This window comes from Coenobita brevimanus, chromosome 8, assembly GCF_032717465.1.
Source record: "Coenobita brevimanus isolate Jiangsu-jjx chromosome 8, ASM3271746v2, whole genome shotgun sequence".
Classification (NCBI taxonomy): Eukaryota; Metazoa; Arthropoda; class Malacostraca; order Decapoda; family Coenobitidae; genus Coenobita; species Coenobita brevimanus.
The window spans coordinates 20,677,740-20,695,389 of record NC_136961.1 but is presented as its reverse complement, the minus strand read 5'-3'; the positions used below and the strand labels follow the sequence as shown (position 1 = coordinate 20,695,389).

General features: G+C 41.9%; 1 protein-coding gene across 1 annotated transcript in view; it reads left to right on the top strand.

Moving 5' to 3' along the window:
• The window catches only part of LOC145406003 (glutamate receptor ionotropic, kainate 2-like), a 166,286-nt gene that overhangs the window by 43,582 nt on the left and 105,054 nt on the right, over positions 1 to 17,650 (top strand). Inside the window, exon 5 of the mRNA XM_080277193.1 lies at positions 6,297 to 6,425. Within this exon, the coding sequence (XP_080133319.1) occupies positions 6,297 to 6,425 (129 nt within the window). The remainder of the gene's footprint in view (positions 1 to 6,296; positions 6,426 to 17,650) is intronic.

Here is a 17,650-nt window from a genome sequence, read left to right as displayed (position 1 = left end):
CAACTCCCTCTGGACATGCATAGTACCTATTTAACACCCAAATCACACCAATAAGGCACATAAATGACTGAAATAAATGCAAAAGAAACATAAAATGAGGGTTTAGAAGTATGTTCATACATTAATAAACATTCTGGTACTTATGGACCCTAACCTAGCCTAAGTCAGAAAAACACATTCCTACTGCACATGCATGAGGTAAGTATAGTATGGAAAAAAGTACAGTATGAAACATTCTGGTAAGTATAGTATGGAAAAAAGTACAGTATGAAACATTCTGGTAAGTATAGTATGGAAAAAAGTACAGTATGAAACATTCTGGCTACTTACAGCAAGTCCCTGGCCACCTCGATGAATAACCACCTCCTCTCGGACTCTGACAGTAAGAACGATTTCCTGAAGCACTTGCAGTACACTCTTCCTGAAGTCTTGCACTGAACTTAGTCAATAACACACAGAAGTCCGTTCTCTTCACAGTGTTCACTTTAGTCCAAATAATGCTCCATTTTAATTTTGTGTTGCACATTAACTTTTCCCATTCTTTTCAAAATTTCCAAAGGCAAAACAAAGAAGTCTACTTACGTTAAATTTAGTTTCCACTGAGTCTTTTCTCTCAACTCGAAAACCTTAACACAACACACCGTTTTTTTCACTGCACAACACTCAAAATTCCCGTGTGGTCTAGTGAAGAAGTTCTTGCTGTTTATTCACTGTCAGAGTCCGAGAGTATCACTGGCAGGCGACCAAAGGGTGCATCGCTGGGTCGTGGTGATTGCGTACCCACTGCGGAGGACTCTGAGGAAAGCTGCAAACTCACGTCGAGCGGTGACTCCACTGTGGCTGATGTGCCGGGCTGTGGCTCAGAACATGAGGGCCTGTCTTGGGGAGGCAACAGAGTGGAGCCAGGGCTGGGCACAGCAGGGGTCACGGGCCTGAAAAAACTGTCAATCGTTGACTGACGCAAGGACCGATGATTCTGACGATTGATGATGCGCTGCCTGAAAACACACACTTCCTCCACGAGTCCCAAGGGCCCCATCTCCCTGTCGCAGTCCGGGTGTTTCAGGTAGTCTAGGACGAACTCTAGATGTTCCCGGAGTGCGCTCAGCTTGGGGATGGCTGGAGTAGTGTCCTGCTGAGAGGAGTCCGCATCATCGTTGCCTTCGTTGTCGGAATCTTCAAGTTTGGTACTGACACCAGCAACCGAAGATGCAATCTCGATATCAGACAAGGTCTGATACTCAGGATTGCCCTCGTCGTCGTCCAACCACTCACGAACATCGTCCACATCAACATCGTTGCCGTGCGTACGTAGCCGTGCATGGAAGTCATCCACGTCAAACCCTAGAAAATCGTACTCCACATCCGTTCTGAGAAGCAGACGAGACCAACCATTTTCAAGAGTTTTCACAGGGACTTCCTTCCATGCACTAGCCCAGTTGTACAGCACAGACTTGATGTAGTGGCGAAGGTTTTCCAAAGTCCGCTTGCCTCGTGTGTCCCGTCCTTCCCTGTGCTTGTCCTCGTCCTCGAGAACAACCATCACCTCATCCAGGAACTTCCGACGGTACAGGTGCTTTGTTGCCACGATCACTTCTTGGTCCATGGGTTGAATGAGAGCAGTCGTATTAGGTGGCAGAAACATGCACCTAATACGGCCATTCTTAGCAGCCAAGTCCTTGTCGCACGGGTGGGCAGGTGCATTGTCAAGCAGAAGGAGAGCCTTTACCTGGTCGCAAGGGATTCCCAGTGTCTTCGTCTGGTAATGGATGACCTCCTTGACGAAGTGACGGTGAAACCAGTCTTTGAAAATCACAGCTGTGAACCATGCTTTCAAAGAATGGTACCAGACGACAGGAAGGACATCCATCACCCCACGAAGGCACTGAGGCTGCATTGCACGGCCAACAACAACGGGCTTAAGCCGGTGCATGCCGTTAGCACTGGCACAACACAAAGCAGATATCCGTTCCTTGGAAAGCTTGTGGCCAGGTACATGCTTCTCCGTCTCCTCGGCTAGAGTGTTCGTTGGCAGCGAGCGATAGAATAGGCCAGTTTCGTCAGCATTGTAGACTTGACCGAGAGTTAGGCCCTCCCTGTCGATCAAGCCTTTCACCTTGTGCTGAAACTCGTCAACTCCATCCTCGTTAGCGTCCAATGCTTCGCCATGTGCTTTGCAGTTAGTAAGGCCATGTCGCAACTTGAACGCGAAGAGCCAACCCTCGGATGCCTTGAAGTCTAGGGCGTCGTGAAGCCTTGCGAACTTCTCAGCAGCAACCTTCAGCTCCGTTCCACTTACCATCACACCAACTGCACGTTGCTGTCGGTACCAAATCAACGTGGATCGGTTGAGTTCTGCAAACTTGGGGGTAAACATAACCTTCCTTTCCACGTTGCGTTTGCTTCACAACGAGAAGTCAGCCGTGTACTGCATGAGTTTGTCTTGGGAACGTTTGATATCGAACAAAGTCGACCGGGCCAAGTTGTACTCGCTGAGAATGCGGGAAGAAGACCAACCCGCATCAACTTTCTCCAATATCTCCCTCTTCTTTTCCAGAGTCAACACCACTCTCTTCCTTTTCTCAGGTGGCGAGGCCATCATCACACACACTATGAGGAGGCCCAAGAGCAGCAGGAGGCCCTGCGGCAGGTAGGGCACCACCACAAAAGCTAGCACGTGGGCAGCCATTGCGAAGAGCGTAGGTCGAGTCGCGGTGAGAGACAGGCGGGAAGTGGGGAGGATGCAGCGGCGCTCTATCGGACGTCGGAGGAATGACGCACCAAAACAATGCTCTCCCGCGGCAAGTTCAAATTACGGACAGGAAAAAATCGTTTTTTTCGGACCATTTTGGGAATGTTGGATCCCAGGACTATAAGGTCTGGGTAGTGGGGATGTTCGGTTATTGGGCGTCTGGATATTAGAGTGATTACTGTATATATATATATATATATATATATATATATATATATATATATTATATATATATATATATATATATTATATATATATATATATATATATATATATATATATATATATATATATATATATATATATATATATTATATATATATATATATATATATACATATATATATATATATATATATATTAAATAGCATGCTAAAATTCACATAAATATTCAAAAAGTAAACAACTATCAAAAGTATCCAAACAACCATGTTTCGTATCATTTGGCTGAAAGGCGTAGGAAAGTACAGTCTTGTCAAAAAGTATCAACATGATACTTTCGTATCTCAACTGGGAACACTGGTGCAAATATGATGCCAAAGGCAAGTGAGTTGAGCTTCCAGGATGGTGACCGAGTTTGGTTATACAAGCCTCAGCAAAAGAAGGGACAGTCACCGAAGCTGCAGAGCCTGTGAGACTGGCCTTACACTGTGTTGGACTGCCTATCAGATGTAATGTATCAGATTCGGGGAAGCAGGAAGTCTCGCCCAAAGGTGGTACACGAGAATCGTCTGTGGCAGTACCATGGGCCAGCACAGTACAGCAGGGATATCTCCGAGGAATAGTGCTCTTCCACAGCCGAGGATGTTGAGGAGGACGAATTGCTGAAGTGCAAGAGGATGGTGACAGTTCCCCAAGACAAGAAACGAATCAAGAAGAGGACCAAGACCTTCCTGGAGGAGTGGATTGTGTGGAGGAGCAGGGATGCCGTCGGAAGTGAAATAGAAGACCTGATAAGTTGAAGGATTATTTTGTGTATAGTCAAATGTTTTAATGAGAAGAAGGTTTATGTTTGTATATATTGTCTAGTTTTGTCGGGACGACAAAGAACTAGGGAGGGGATAGTGTTAAGAGGCGAGATTTTCCAGTTAGGTAGTGAGGAGCTTCTCGATGTTTCATGATGTTTACGGTAACTTGGTTCTGGTAAGAGTCAGAGTCGCCAGTTTGCCTGCTGTTTGTGAGCGTAGTTATTTCGTAAGTTATGCATTAATTTTGTGGTCTTTTTCTCTATGGTTTTATTTATGTGATTGTTTGTTTACTTCTGTAATTCATTTTAAGTTTGTATGCGATGTAAGTTTTGTTTGTCTCCGAGTTGGTAACTGTGCTCTCTCTTTCTGGAATACACCAAGAACTGTTGTTCTCATAAAATGTAGATCATTTTCAAACAAGGCAAGCTTATATAAGGATGGGGAGGAGACCAGCAAGTTCAGTCGGTTTTCAGTTCAGTTTGAGCATAGTGCGGTGTCAGTGTCAGTGACATTTGTATATTTTCAGTACTTGAGAAAATAGTGAATTGTTACTGAAGTTGGTATAACATCGATGCTTGTGAAAACAGTGAAATGTTGTCAAGCATTAAGTGTCATAGCAGTAAGTAAATGTTGTCAAGCATTAAGTGTCATAGCAGTAAGTAAATGTTGTCAAGCATTAAGTGTCATAGCAGTAAGTAAAGTTTGTATAGCTCCAGTGCTAGGGAAGTGAAGTTGGAAGTCATTAAGTGTAGTTATCTGCAAAATAAAGACAGTGAACTTAAGAAGCCAGTATTTATTTACAACGTCTCAGCTGATCCTGTGTACTGTCCACCTAAAGGCTGACCATAGGAAGAACAACTCATTCGGCAACGTGCTTCCTGTACTGAATTACTGCTGTTGGAGCCTGTGGCGGTGTGGGACGGGGACGTAACAATATGTTTCTGTAGCTGGTCCTCGTAGGGTAAATATTGCAACAATGGAATCATTTTTGTGGCTCTGCGATGCATCCTCTCGAGTCGGTCTTAGGTTCGGGGACCAATGCTGCTCATAGGATTCTTGGTGTCGTGTACCTAATGAGGTGTAAAGTTAGAGATTACATCTTGCATTTTGTAGTCAATTTCCCAGAATTGAAGTCGAGCAATATGTTTACCTTATTTCTGGCTGCAATATCCTGGATTGAGTTTTTGAATTCGTTACTGATATTAACTCATAAGCTTTCTCGTTCTTTACTTCCGTCAGAGGGGTATCGAACATGCGGTATTCACATTTAGTGCTTTCGTCGCCAAAGTGCACTGCCTTACATCTAGCTGCTATAAATTTCATGTTATATTTCACATCAATTTATTACACTATCCAGATTCACCGTCTGCTTCGTTGTTACGTTGACCCCAATCATTGTAAGTCGACTGCAGATTTTGCTACCCTCGAAACGAGTCTCTTTCATAGATAAATGATACAAATATAGATAACTAATATCAGTAGTGAAAAGATTTAGACTTACAGTTGTCCTGTGAGGAACCCCGTTGGTAACATATAACAAGTCTATTGATTGACCATTCATCACTACGCGATGCTTCCAAATTGTTACTCAGTCACCAGTCCATGAATATAATTTGGTTGCGAAGCCGTGGGCTTCTAGTTTTTCTGGTAGTATTGAATGCAACACCTTAATAAAACGATGTTTGGAAACTAAGTAGATGACTTTGGACTATATTTACGTCCCAGTTGTTGTATACCTGCCAGATTTGAAGAAAAGAAAAATCTGTAACTCATGATCTCTTATTACGAAACCCATACTGATTATCTGTTATAAGATTATGTTGTTAGAGAATAAAGTAATTTTATCTCTCACAGTTATTTCCCCAATATTCTGCTAAGTATTGACGTTAGGCTAATTGTGTGATTGGTTGTTGTGCTGCGATTTTTTTCTCTCTTTTTAAAGATAGGCGAAATATTACATCATATGGCTGGAATTTGCAGTAAGAGACTAATTTCAGAGGAACACCTGAGTAGAGGTAAGAAAGGTTCGTAATGAGTTCCCAGAAATTATACACCAGCAAAATTAGTAATATATAACATATTCAAGCAGTGAACTGCTTGCCATATGTCATAGTGAACACGAGTTCCTGTCAAGATATGTAAAATACCTTGACACTAAAAAGAGTAGTCAGGATTTGGTTGGCATCATAAGCTCTGGAATAGATTTGCTGTTGTAAGGTGGTGTATATTTAGGTATTACTTTTTCCTTATCTTTTCGCTTCAAGAGGAATACGTAAGTAATAGGAAGACGTAGGTAATTTATTCAGGCTATCAGCAGTCGCTCTTATTCAGCTTAGGGAAATGCAAGGAATCGAAATATAACTAAATCTTAGTTAATCTTTTACTGCCAAAGAGAAACGTTTTTTCCGGGCTAACACCTGACGATTTTGTTCAACAAAAAGAACTACTACTGTACATAGTCACAGGGTAAATAATAATACATTGCAACTATTTCCACTCATTGTTGGTTAATAATCATTGGGCCACATCACTTAGTTTCCTATTTATAATTTTGCTGAATAAGTCGTGCTTTGCAGAATGAACGTTTTCTCGTTCCTGCCCTTCAGCGAGCCAGACGATGTACCACAGCGAGTGGCCACGTGGACTGCTGGGGGTGGCCTCACTCTCGCCTCCCCACCCAACCTCTTTCCTTCCAAATTTTCATGGTATGTTGATCCTCGCCATGGCATCAGTAGTAGTGGCATCATATAAACCTGGTACAGTCCAAGATTCTAGCTGAGGTCTGAAAGTTAGTACCACTGCCAGCCGTGACGTATTCATGTGTCTGTTGCGACTTGAAAGATGAATGAATAAGCTGCCAATTAATGGGATAAATAAAAAGGCAACTGCTATTTAAAAAGACGTACCGCAAGTAGTCACATGGAGGAGTGTTTTCCATTATCGTCATCGTTCATTCCATTGATGGTTAGCAAAAGCTGAACTGCAGTGATGGTCGAATGAAATTCATAGATACTGGATCACAGACTAATCCAAAAAGTCCCACTTCTCTTCGATATAGTTTCCATCTTGCTTTTCTAGATGGTGAAGTACACTGTTCAGAAATGATCTGGTACAGTAACAAAATCGATTCCATGTACGAGAATAGTACTAATTAATTATCAACATATAATATGCTTACTTAGTTATTGGTTGTTCCCGACTTCGTACAACCAAATCATTCCTTTCCTTTTCTCTTTCTGCCAACTCTTTTATTGTTGGAATCTCCCTCTCACCCACCGTTTTCTCCTCATCTCTCGCTCAATTTTCTATCCTCTCCCACTCTCCCGTTCCCTCTTTCAACTCCTAAGCTCCCTTCCTTCCTCACCCATCCCACTCCCTCCCTGACCGAGGGAGATGGAGGTCACATATTTCCCCATTTCAAATCTTAAACCCAAAATTATCTGTTTAACCCATTGAGCACGAGGACGTCTTTCATATATGGATCTTGCTATCTCCGAAAGCTTGTATTTACATATTGAGGGTATTTGTGGAAAGGTAGAGTTATGAATATCTTTTCTTAACCTCTTCACTGTCAAAGGTCTCTTAACAGCAATAAAATCGTTTACACGTAGGAGTAGAAGAATATGCAAGACGTTCAATGGTGAAGAGGTCAATGACCCTTCTGCAGCCGATAGGCATAGTTCAGCTTATCCAGTTAACTTGCCCTTACTTTCCCTCTTTCACTTCTTTCTTGTGTACAGTCAGGTCACCTCGTACCAGGGACCGAGCCGAAGCTGTGTGCGATCTGTGCGGCTGCACTTGGCCCTCCTTGGTTAAGGTCCTGCCACCAGGGCCCAGGGCCTTAGTAAACTATATGTCACGTACCTGTGATAAGGAATAGTAGGCCACGAACATAATCGTACACACAGTGCCACAAAGGACTTTGAAATAATTACAAGGTAATGGATAATCCTTTCCCCAATGCTCTGGCAGGAGCAAGAACACACACACACACACACACACACACACACACACACACACACACACACACACACACACACACACACACACACACACACACACACACACACACACACACACACACACACACACACACACACACACACACACACACACACATATATATATATATATATATATATATATATATATATATATATATATATATATCATCAGCCATTGCAAGACCCGTGCTAAACAAAGGCCCATCGCATTTAGGTTCTTTTATAACGTCTGTTATGTTGACTTTAGTCTGCTCTCTCACACAGGTTGGTCTCTTCCTGTATATCAGATATTCCAAACACTGACCTTTCTAATGCTCTTTGAGAACTGACTAGTTGGTTTTCCTTCGATTTTGTCAGTTTCCAGATCTCACAACCAGATGTCATTACTGGGATTATATATTCGTTATCTACTGTTCGTTTCATACATATTGCCAAGCTACGTTTCTTGATGTCTCTGTCTACCGAGAGCCTTCCATCCAGATGTAATGTTTTTTTTATTTCGATATCATTTTCCATACTTAGCTTTAGTATTTGCCCAAAGTAATTGTACTCCTCATCTACATCAAGAATTTCGTTTATTTTGACGACGCTTACTGGTGTATCTGGATGAAACATTAGTTTTACTCCGGCTCATCTTTAGTCCTCCTCTGAGACTTTCTCTGTTCAGGTCAGTTATCATTTCTTGCAGTGTCTGCTGTTTCTGTGATTAGGAAAATGTCAACTGCAAATCTTAATGACTTAAGTTTTCTTCGTCTTTATTTACTCATTCCCAATCTAGCTTCCTGAAAATGCTGTCTGGGCCTGCTGTACATAATTTAGGTGAAATATCTCCCTGACGTACGCCTTTTTCAGTATTATTTCTCCCCGAGTCTTTATGCAACTTAACTGTACCAGTTCCTTGTTTATATATGTTTCGAGCAGATTTACAGTGTTCTCGTTCAGTCCTTCCTGTAATGAATTTATAATTGCTATATGCTCCACTGAGTCGAAAATCTTTTCGTAATCGACAAAACCGAAGCACAGTGGTTTATTTATTTTGTATGTTTCTCAATTAACCCATTCATTGTGTGTAGATAATCTGTAATAGAATACCCTCTTCGGAATCCTGCCTGCTCACGAGAGTGGTTGACGTCCAAATTTGTTGTTATTCTCTTTGTGACGACATTTGTGAAGAGTTTGCAAATAACTGATTATAAGCTAATTGGTCGATGGTTACTAAGAACTTTAGTCTTTCTTATAAAGATAAAGTATCTATTGCATTACATCATGTTTTGCGAATTTTCCCTCTTTTTGTACTTTTAAGAGAAATGTTTACTTCGTCTGGTGTTCCCTCTGGTATATCACTTTTCACTTGTGTCATCTGAAAAGTAACCTATCGGTAATTTTTTGTCAAGCATACAGTTCTTTGTATGATTCCTCAACTCGCTCTACTATTTTGTCTCTGCGTTAAATGACTTCACGACTTTTGTTTTCCAATGATAATATAATTGTTGCCTCCCTAGTGCCATGTTGCTTGTCGTTGCTTCAAACTTTTTTCCTTTGTTGATGGTTTCTTTCATCTGACCCATGTTGCTCTATTGCATTTCTTTTCTCTGTCTCTTGTTGATCATCTAACATAATTCTACTGTCTCTGTTTCAACTTCTTTTGTTTTTACCTTCATCTCCTTTCTTCTTTTCATGAACTAGAGGGTCATTTTTGAATACTTATTGGCTTTGGTTGTATTAGTTTTCCCTACTTCCTCTGCTGATTCCCTTCACACTTTTGATAGTCTGTCATTTAAATTATCAGTATTCACACTCAACATAACTTAGAACCTGAAATGTGTTCTTTATTTCTAACAGAAAAACAGATTAGTCTTCGTTTAGCTTTATTTGGAATACCTAATTATTTTTACCCAGTGTCATCCGTTCAATCTGAAGCTGAATCTGGGTGAGCAACCAACCACTGTATGTTCACATCTTATACTATATTTACTGTGCTGATGACTGTGACATTGGTCATCGTGTTCTTCTTATCTGCTATAATGGAGATGATTTCATTCTTTGTGTCTCCATTTGAACTTCTCCAGGTCCATTTCTCCATGTTCTTTTGAGAAAGTATGAGATCATTATTCTCATGTTATACATTTCTGCAAAATTTACCACCATTTCACCTCTGTCATTCCTCTCTTCTGGTCCGAATTTTCCCGTACATGCTTCTCCATTCTTCGATTTGCCAACTTATGCGCAGAGGTCCCCCATGAATATAGTATATATGATGTTTTCATCTTCCATAATGTGGGAGTTGTTGTGATAGAATGTTTCTATTTCTTCATCTTTACTTTGAGGAATAGGTGCATATACTTGTATTGCATTTTGGGTGTATCATCTGCATAATCTAATTATAATCCATGTTCTTCTGTCAGATACACTGCTGGCTTGAACACATTCTTTGCAAGATATCTGTTTGTTATAAATCGTACACCATTAACTGTCTCATTCTGCTTTCCTCTGTTATAAAATACAGTAGGTGGTTGCTGTCTTGAAGCTGAATTAATTTTCTACTTTACAGTCGTTTTGCTTGCTAGACAACTACTCGTTCCCTAGCAACCAGAACCTTGCAGACACAACGAGGTTATAGGCTAGTCACTGTGTCCAGGTTTGTCAGAATCGGTTAATTTTGAAGGGCAGAATTGCCTATCACAATTAAACAAGACTGCTTGGGATGCTGAGGCCAATCTTCGCAGGGTTGCCACTCAAGAACTAGAGGAGAGAGAGGAAAAAATGGCTGGCACACTTCTGACAGCAAATGACCTCAAGCTTACGCCTAAAGAAGTCAGAGCTTTCTACACCCATTAACAATGCTTCTACAACGCAAAATGTAAAAGTATGAAAAAAAGCTGGTTTTCAGCCGTTACTAGGCAACGAATAGTTGCCTAGCAACCAATATACTGCGGACACAGATAGGTCATAGGCTGGTTACTGTGTCCAAGTCTGGTTGGAAACAGTTAATTCTGAAGGGTAGAAATACCTGCCACAATTGAACAAGAAAGAAAGAAAGAAAACGTGACTAAAAATCAGGGCAGCATGGAGTTTGCCAAAAACTCAGCGAACTGAAGCAGTTCAAGGATACTGCTTCGAACACAATATACACCATGTATTAGCATATATTCTTCATATCACTAGGTAATATGAGGAATATAAATATGACACCATCTAACCCTTCTGTTGCGATAATAGAACCTTCGTATTTCAATTTGTCTACTACCACTGGATTTTGTTAAGAAAAGACATGCTAGTGGTATTTCGTTTCGTTTTTAAAGGCTCCAACATGCTTGCATGCGTCGGCCTTGGTCTCCAAGCTGCACAATCTATTGCAACCTTCCTGTTCAGTCCCTTAACCCTGAGGTCACACTTAATGACCTCATCCCATGTCTTTCTCGGTCTATCCCTCATAACCCCACCCCCAGTATTAACACTTCTCACCTTCCTCACCCAATTATCATCCCCCATCCTCTCCACATGCCCAAACCATCTCAATCTACCCCTCCTCATCACAACACCAATACACTCCAGTCCCATCCTACCTCTCAATTCTTTCATTCTTTCATCATAAACCCAGCCCCCCCCAGACCTTGGACGCAGGGACGCACTGCACATCCACCTAATCATTGTCATTTCTGTACGTCTGAACCTACGAATATCCTCTTCCTTTACTGCCCAGGTCTCACTACCATACAGCATTACACTCCTAACACATGCTGCATACAAAGACCCCTTAGCACGTAGGAGGAGTCCTATCAGTGTCAGGAGAGGCAAGAGCTCCCTGAACTTCTTCCAACCACTTCTCACCCTAGCCACAGAGCTAGCTCCAGCCCCACCTCCAGCACACAACATGTCTCCCAAATAACAAAACTCTTCCACACACGCAAGAGATTCACCAGCAAGTTGAATCCTTTCACGTCTGACAATCTCCACCTGCTCTCCCCGACACGCCATACACTTAAAATCAGCATTATCTGGCAGTCTACCTCTGATACCACTACATCTCTTGTGCACCCATTTATCACAAACACCGCACAAGATGGAATTACTTCCCACGCCTTTGTGGCAAACTGCACATGGCCACTCTCCCTTTTCTTTGACAGTACTGCCACCAACCCTAGATATCATCACTTTTGTTTTATCTGCATTTACCCTTAAGCCCTTGTGCCCCATACCATTTCTCCACTTCCTAAACCTTTCCTTGGCCTCCCTTTCATTCTCTGCAATCAACACCAAATCATCAGCATACAACATCTCCCACGGGAGTCCATTTCTGGAGTGACGTGAGAGGGCTTCAAGAACCATCATAAACAACATGGGACTCAAAACTGACCCCTGATGCACACCAACGTATTACAGTTGATTAACATGTATCTGCCTCTTTCAGTATAATGGTAACACGGCTGTTGTCTCACAACACTTGGTGATTTTCATTAAGCCAGGCCAGGAGAGACCTAGGCATAAAAAAAGACATCAGCAAGATAAAATAATTTGGCTGATGGTGCGGTGCACTTCAATGAAGCACGTTTACTGACCAGGGACACCAAGCCACGGGGTTCCAGTTGAGGTTCCCGAATTGTTATCCTGGCATTACTAACCCTGTGCTATGTTCCTCCGTAGTTATGAAAGATCTTCAGCAAATGTGTTCGCACCCCTCCACAAGAGCCTATCAAAGATGCTTATACTAAATAACAGCACATCATCAGGTACTAAAAAAATGACTTAGGTTATGTTTACAAATGTTCGTCACCGTTGTAAAGATCTATCTATCTATCTATATACCTAGGCTGCTTCCCCCAAGGAAAGGGAGGTAGCCGAGACAGGACGACACACTCTCCATTTACTCATCCATTTAAACACATTCATTCACATCTTAGCCCCAAAGGGGAGAACGGACAGATCCTCACCGCACCACACCGCACAAGGGTCAACTGCGCAATGCAATCAGTGACATCCGCAGCAGGGCCCGACAGCAGAACTGGTTTACCCCTGCCACATCATAACATACCCATCCCCTTACCCGCACCTGACCTGACTAGCTGATCAGACCAAATGCGGGAGAATATCCCCTCAGGGCTGCGTCATCACTTATTTATTCACAATTTCTCTCCATTTATTTCTGTCACGCACAGCCACTCTTCCTTGCTCAACAGACATCCCTCTCGCATCCAGCGCTCTCTTCACACTGTCCATCCATCCTATTCGTGGTCTTCCTCTCAGCCTTACACCTCTCACATCAGATCTAGTTATCTTTTTCACCAATTGCTCATTATCCATTCTCTCCTTATGCCCAAACCATTGCAACACCCTCTGCTCAACTCTACCAGCCATCTCCTGAACAACTCCAGTTCTCCTTCGCACTTCATCATTTCGCACCCGATCCATAAGCGTCACTCCACACATACTCCTCAGACACCTCATCTCCATTACATTCAAACTTTTCCTCTCTGCTACACCCATATTCCATGTTTCAGCCCCATATAATGCAGTCGGTACCACAACACCCTCATACAGCCTTCTCTTTACATCCATTCTAAGCGAACGACATTTAAACACTTTTTTCATTCCTCCCAGCACCTTTCCTACTTCATTTATACTAAACTTCACTTCTGCATCTATTCTTCCATCCACAGCAACATGTGACCCTAGATATTTAAAACACTCTACCTCCTCAAGCAACTCACCATTCAAAACTATATTCATCCCCCTACCATCTATCAACCTCGTACACTTCATCACTTTACTCTTATTCTCATTTACTTTCAAATTCCTCCTTTCACACACCCTTCCAATCCCCTCTACCAACTGTCCCAATCTCTCCTCTGAATCAGTCACCAGTGCAGTATCATCTGCAAACAGCAGCTGCTTCAGATTCCACTCTCCACCATCAACATTTACCAGACTCAGACCACCTAAAACTCTTGCATTCACCTCCCTTACAACACCATCCATGTAAATATTAAACAACCAAGGTGACATCACACATCCCTGTCGCAGCCCCACTCTCACTGGAAACCAGTCACTCACAGCATTTCCCACTCTTACACATGCTCTACTATTTACATAAAAACTTTTCACCCCTTTTAGTAACCTACCATCAAGTCCATACAATCTTAAAACAGTCCACAAAGCCTCCCTATCAATTCTATCATACGCTTTCTCTAAATCCATAAATGCCCAAAACACATCCTTGCCTTTCGCTAAATACTTTTCACACACTTGTCTCACAGCAAACACCTGATCAACGCATCCCCTCCCTCTCCTAAAGCCACACTGCTCATCACTAATCACTCCCTCTGTACCCTCTCTAACTCTCATAATTAACATTCTACCATACACCTTACCTACAACACTCAACAGACTTATACCCCTAAAGCTAGTACATTCATACTTATCACCCTTCCCTTTATACAACGGGACCACACAAGCACTTGCCCAGTCAATTGGCACCATACCTTTCTCAAAGCACACATTCTCTGTCAGCCGCCTACCCCACCTCTCATCTGCTGCCACTTTAGCATCACGCACAGCCCTTCTCGCTCTATTCCTCTTTTCCTTATACCTTTCATATGACATCTCATCCTTCCTCTGCAGCCACACTTCATATGCATGTCTCTTCTCGGCCACAGCCATACTTACTTTCTCGCACCACCATTCACTTCCTTTTCTTACACCACCACCCACACGTCTCACACCACACACCTCTTCTGCATGCCCCACCACAGCACTCTTAAACAACTGCCATTCCTCCTCCACGCTGTCATTTTCCCGATCTTTCACTGCGTTCCACTCATCTTTCAATTTCTCCTGATACTCTATCTTTTTCTCCCTTTTATCCAACTCACTTACTTTCAAAACCTCCCTGCCACACCTAACCCTCCTAGCTCTCACCCATCTCTTACCTACTCTTAACTTTCCCTCCACCAGGTAGTGGTCAGACATACCTCCACCCTCCCCTCTTAGAACTCTCACATCCAACAATCTTCCTATTACATTCCTAGACACAACCACATAGTCCATCAAAGCTCTATCAACAACCCTTCCACCCTCCTGTCTCACCCATGTATACTTATAAATATCTTTCTTCTCAAACAGCGTATTCCCAATCACCATCTCTCGCTCAACACACATCGCTATCATTCGTTCCCCATTTTCATTTCTTCCAGGCACACCATGCATACCAACTACGCCTTCAACTGCTACATTTCCCACTCTAGCATTCAGATCTCCCATCATTACCACATTCACATTCGCTCCAAAACTCTGCAGACACTCATCAACATCATTCCAGAAAGACTCCCTCTCTTGTTCATCCCTTTCACTACCAGGCCCATATGCACTCACAAACACCCACAACTCACGTTCAAATTTCGCTTTCACCCACATCAGTCTCGATGACACCTCCTTCCATTCAATCACACACTGCTGTACTTCCGGACTCACTAACAAGGCCACACCTTCTCTTGCCCTTCCTCTATCAACACCTGACAATCTTCCATTCACACTTCCAAACATAGATTCCCCCTTCCCTTTCATCTTCGTTTCACTCAAAGCTAACACATCCAACTTTCTTCTCACAAACATTCTCCCAATCTCCTCCCTTTTAGCCTCAATCGTACTACATCCACGCACATTCATAGACCCAATCTTCAGATTGTAAAGATAAAACATTCAAATAATGGTAGGCTTCACATGAACTGCTCGTTTTCGGCACACCTGTATACTGATGCCAAACCACACGGCAAATACTTATAGTTGATAAATTCAACATATTCTATAAGCACAGATTCCTCTGTTATATAATGCGAATCATAATATATGGATAGCAACATAGTGTGTGACAATGGAATAAGATTATTTAACAGACTGGAGAGATAGCAAATTTAGACTAGACGGATTTATGGAAAAAGACCATATATATACTTCTAGATGCATTTTGTGGTACAAGTTGAGAACATCACTTTATAAAACAATTGAGGAATACTGAATTAAACTGACCCAGAATTTTTAGTTCTTGCCCTTTTAAATGTCATGAACATAATGTCTGCCAAATTGGCATTTTTGTGCTATTGCTCTGAACAAACATTTACATATAAAGTGCTATGAACCATATGAAGGAGGGGGATTCTGGCTAGCTTTGTTATACAAATTATAACATATACTTGTAGTGAAATTTGATGCTAATAAATATCCTTTTTTTCTTTTTTTCAGGTGATGATAGATCAAGTAGTTACTCTGAAGAGGCCTTCAACTGTTGATGATAGCTTGCCTATATTCTGCCTATGTTAACATATACCTGTTGAAAATCTGAGACTTAACCCCTTCATGGCCGTGGGTCCGGAATTTTATGTGCATCCCAGGCAGACGCCAGGGCCATTTTCTGAAGTTTCGGAAACTGATTTTTTTTTCTTGCCATATTGAAGAGAAAGTTCAGACGCACCTAATAGTGCAAATCCCATCTTCCTAGACCCATTCTGTGGCTTGCAATGGAACACAAAAATTGCAGAAATATTGGCAACCTATATTCGCCACCGAGAGGTGCTGCCGCACTGCAACATCACACGTGTTGTTATCATTATTTTCCCCAAAACAATGTGAATGGTGCTGAAATATTGCACATATATTAGATATGATGATGTCGATTGATTTCAGTACATAATATGTTAGGATTGGCCCCCCCAAAATTATTATGAATATTTTTTCACCTTTTTATATAAAATATGTTTATGGTGATGTCGAATTATTTTTTAGGTTATCGTTGTGCCCATGCTTGGAAAAGGGAGGGAAAGGGTTTAATTTTCAGTCCTAAATGAGAAAATTGCCCGTCCCCCGAGGCTAGGCTCTACCACGGGAGATGAAAATGGAGGGTCAGATCTGATTAGCAATAGGAAGTTGAGTCGCAACTTGCCACTCCCACACCACGTGCATGGCTAAAAATGGAATTGTATTGCAGTTTCAAAACTACGAATAGGTCTAATTATTACGAAAATAGAGACAAAGCAGAAATAAATACGTTTACAGATGGGGGAAAATGTATTTTTTCCGTAATAGCACGTTCACCGTTCTCTACCATTTTATCTTGTTATTTTTGCAATAGATGTTGCTGCCTGTGTGTCCCGAGTGTGGGAAAGTATGATATTTTCTGCCTGGATAAGGCAAAAGGGTACAGCTGGATGTTTCCCAACACTTTACACCATCAGAATTGCGAGACGACCTGCCATTCGCACCTTGCACTAGCTGATTAGCAAGAGGGGAAGGAAGTTCTTTTCACCCACGAAAGCATCACGTGAACACAGAAAACTCTCCTGTTATGCTTGTAAAAGGCAAAAAATATGTAAAATGATTCAAAACAAAGCAACAAACCTGAACAAATAGGTAAAGGTACCAAACAAAAATGAATTATTCTTTTATTTTCATGTCTTTTTTTGTTTATGTCTGTGTTTATTTATAATCGTAAACATGGTGGTTGTGTGTGTTGTGCAAGGGAGGAAAAAGATGATATTTTCTGTCTGGGTCGAGTTAATGGGTATAACTCTGTGTTTAGGCATGGCCACGAACGAAAAAAAAATCGTACATCCACTCGTCACAGCAGCAGGTGGCGAACTGAGTGTGACAGATGATGAGTAAGAGCGTGAAGGTCAGTCTCAAGTCCCAGATATTCGTTTATTTCCCGAAAGTTTTCATTGTTTTCTACATGTCGCACCGCATCAAATGATCCAAACCAGTACACCAAACCTGAGCAAATAGACAAAGATACCAAGACAAAAATGTATTTTTCACTTATCATGTCTTTTTTGCTTGTGCCTGAATTAATTCATAACCGTAAATAGGTGGTTGTGTGTGTTTTGCAAGGGAGGACAAAGATGATACGTTCTGTCTGGGTCGAGATAATGGGTGTAGTT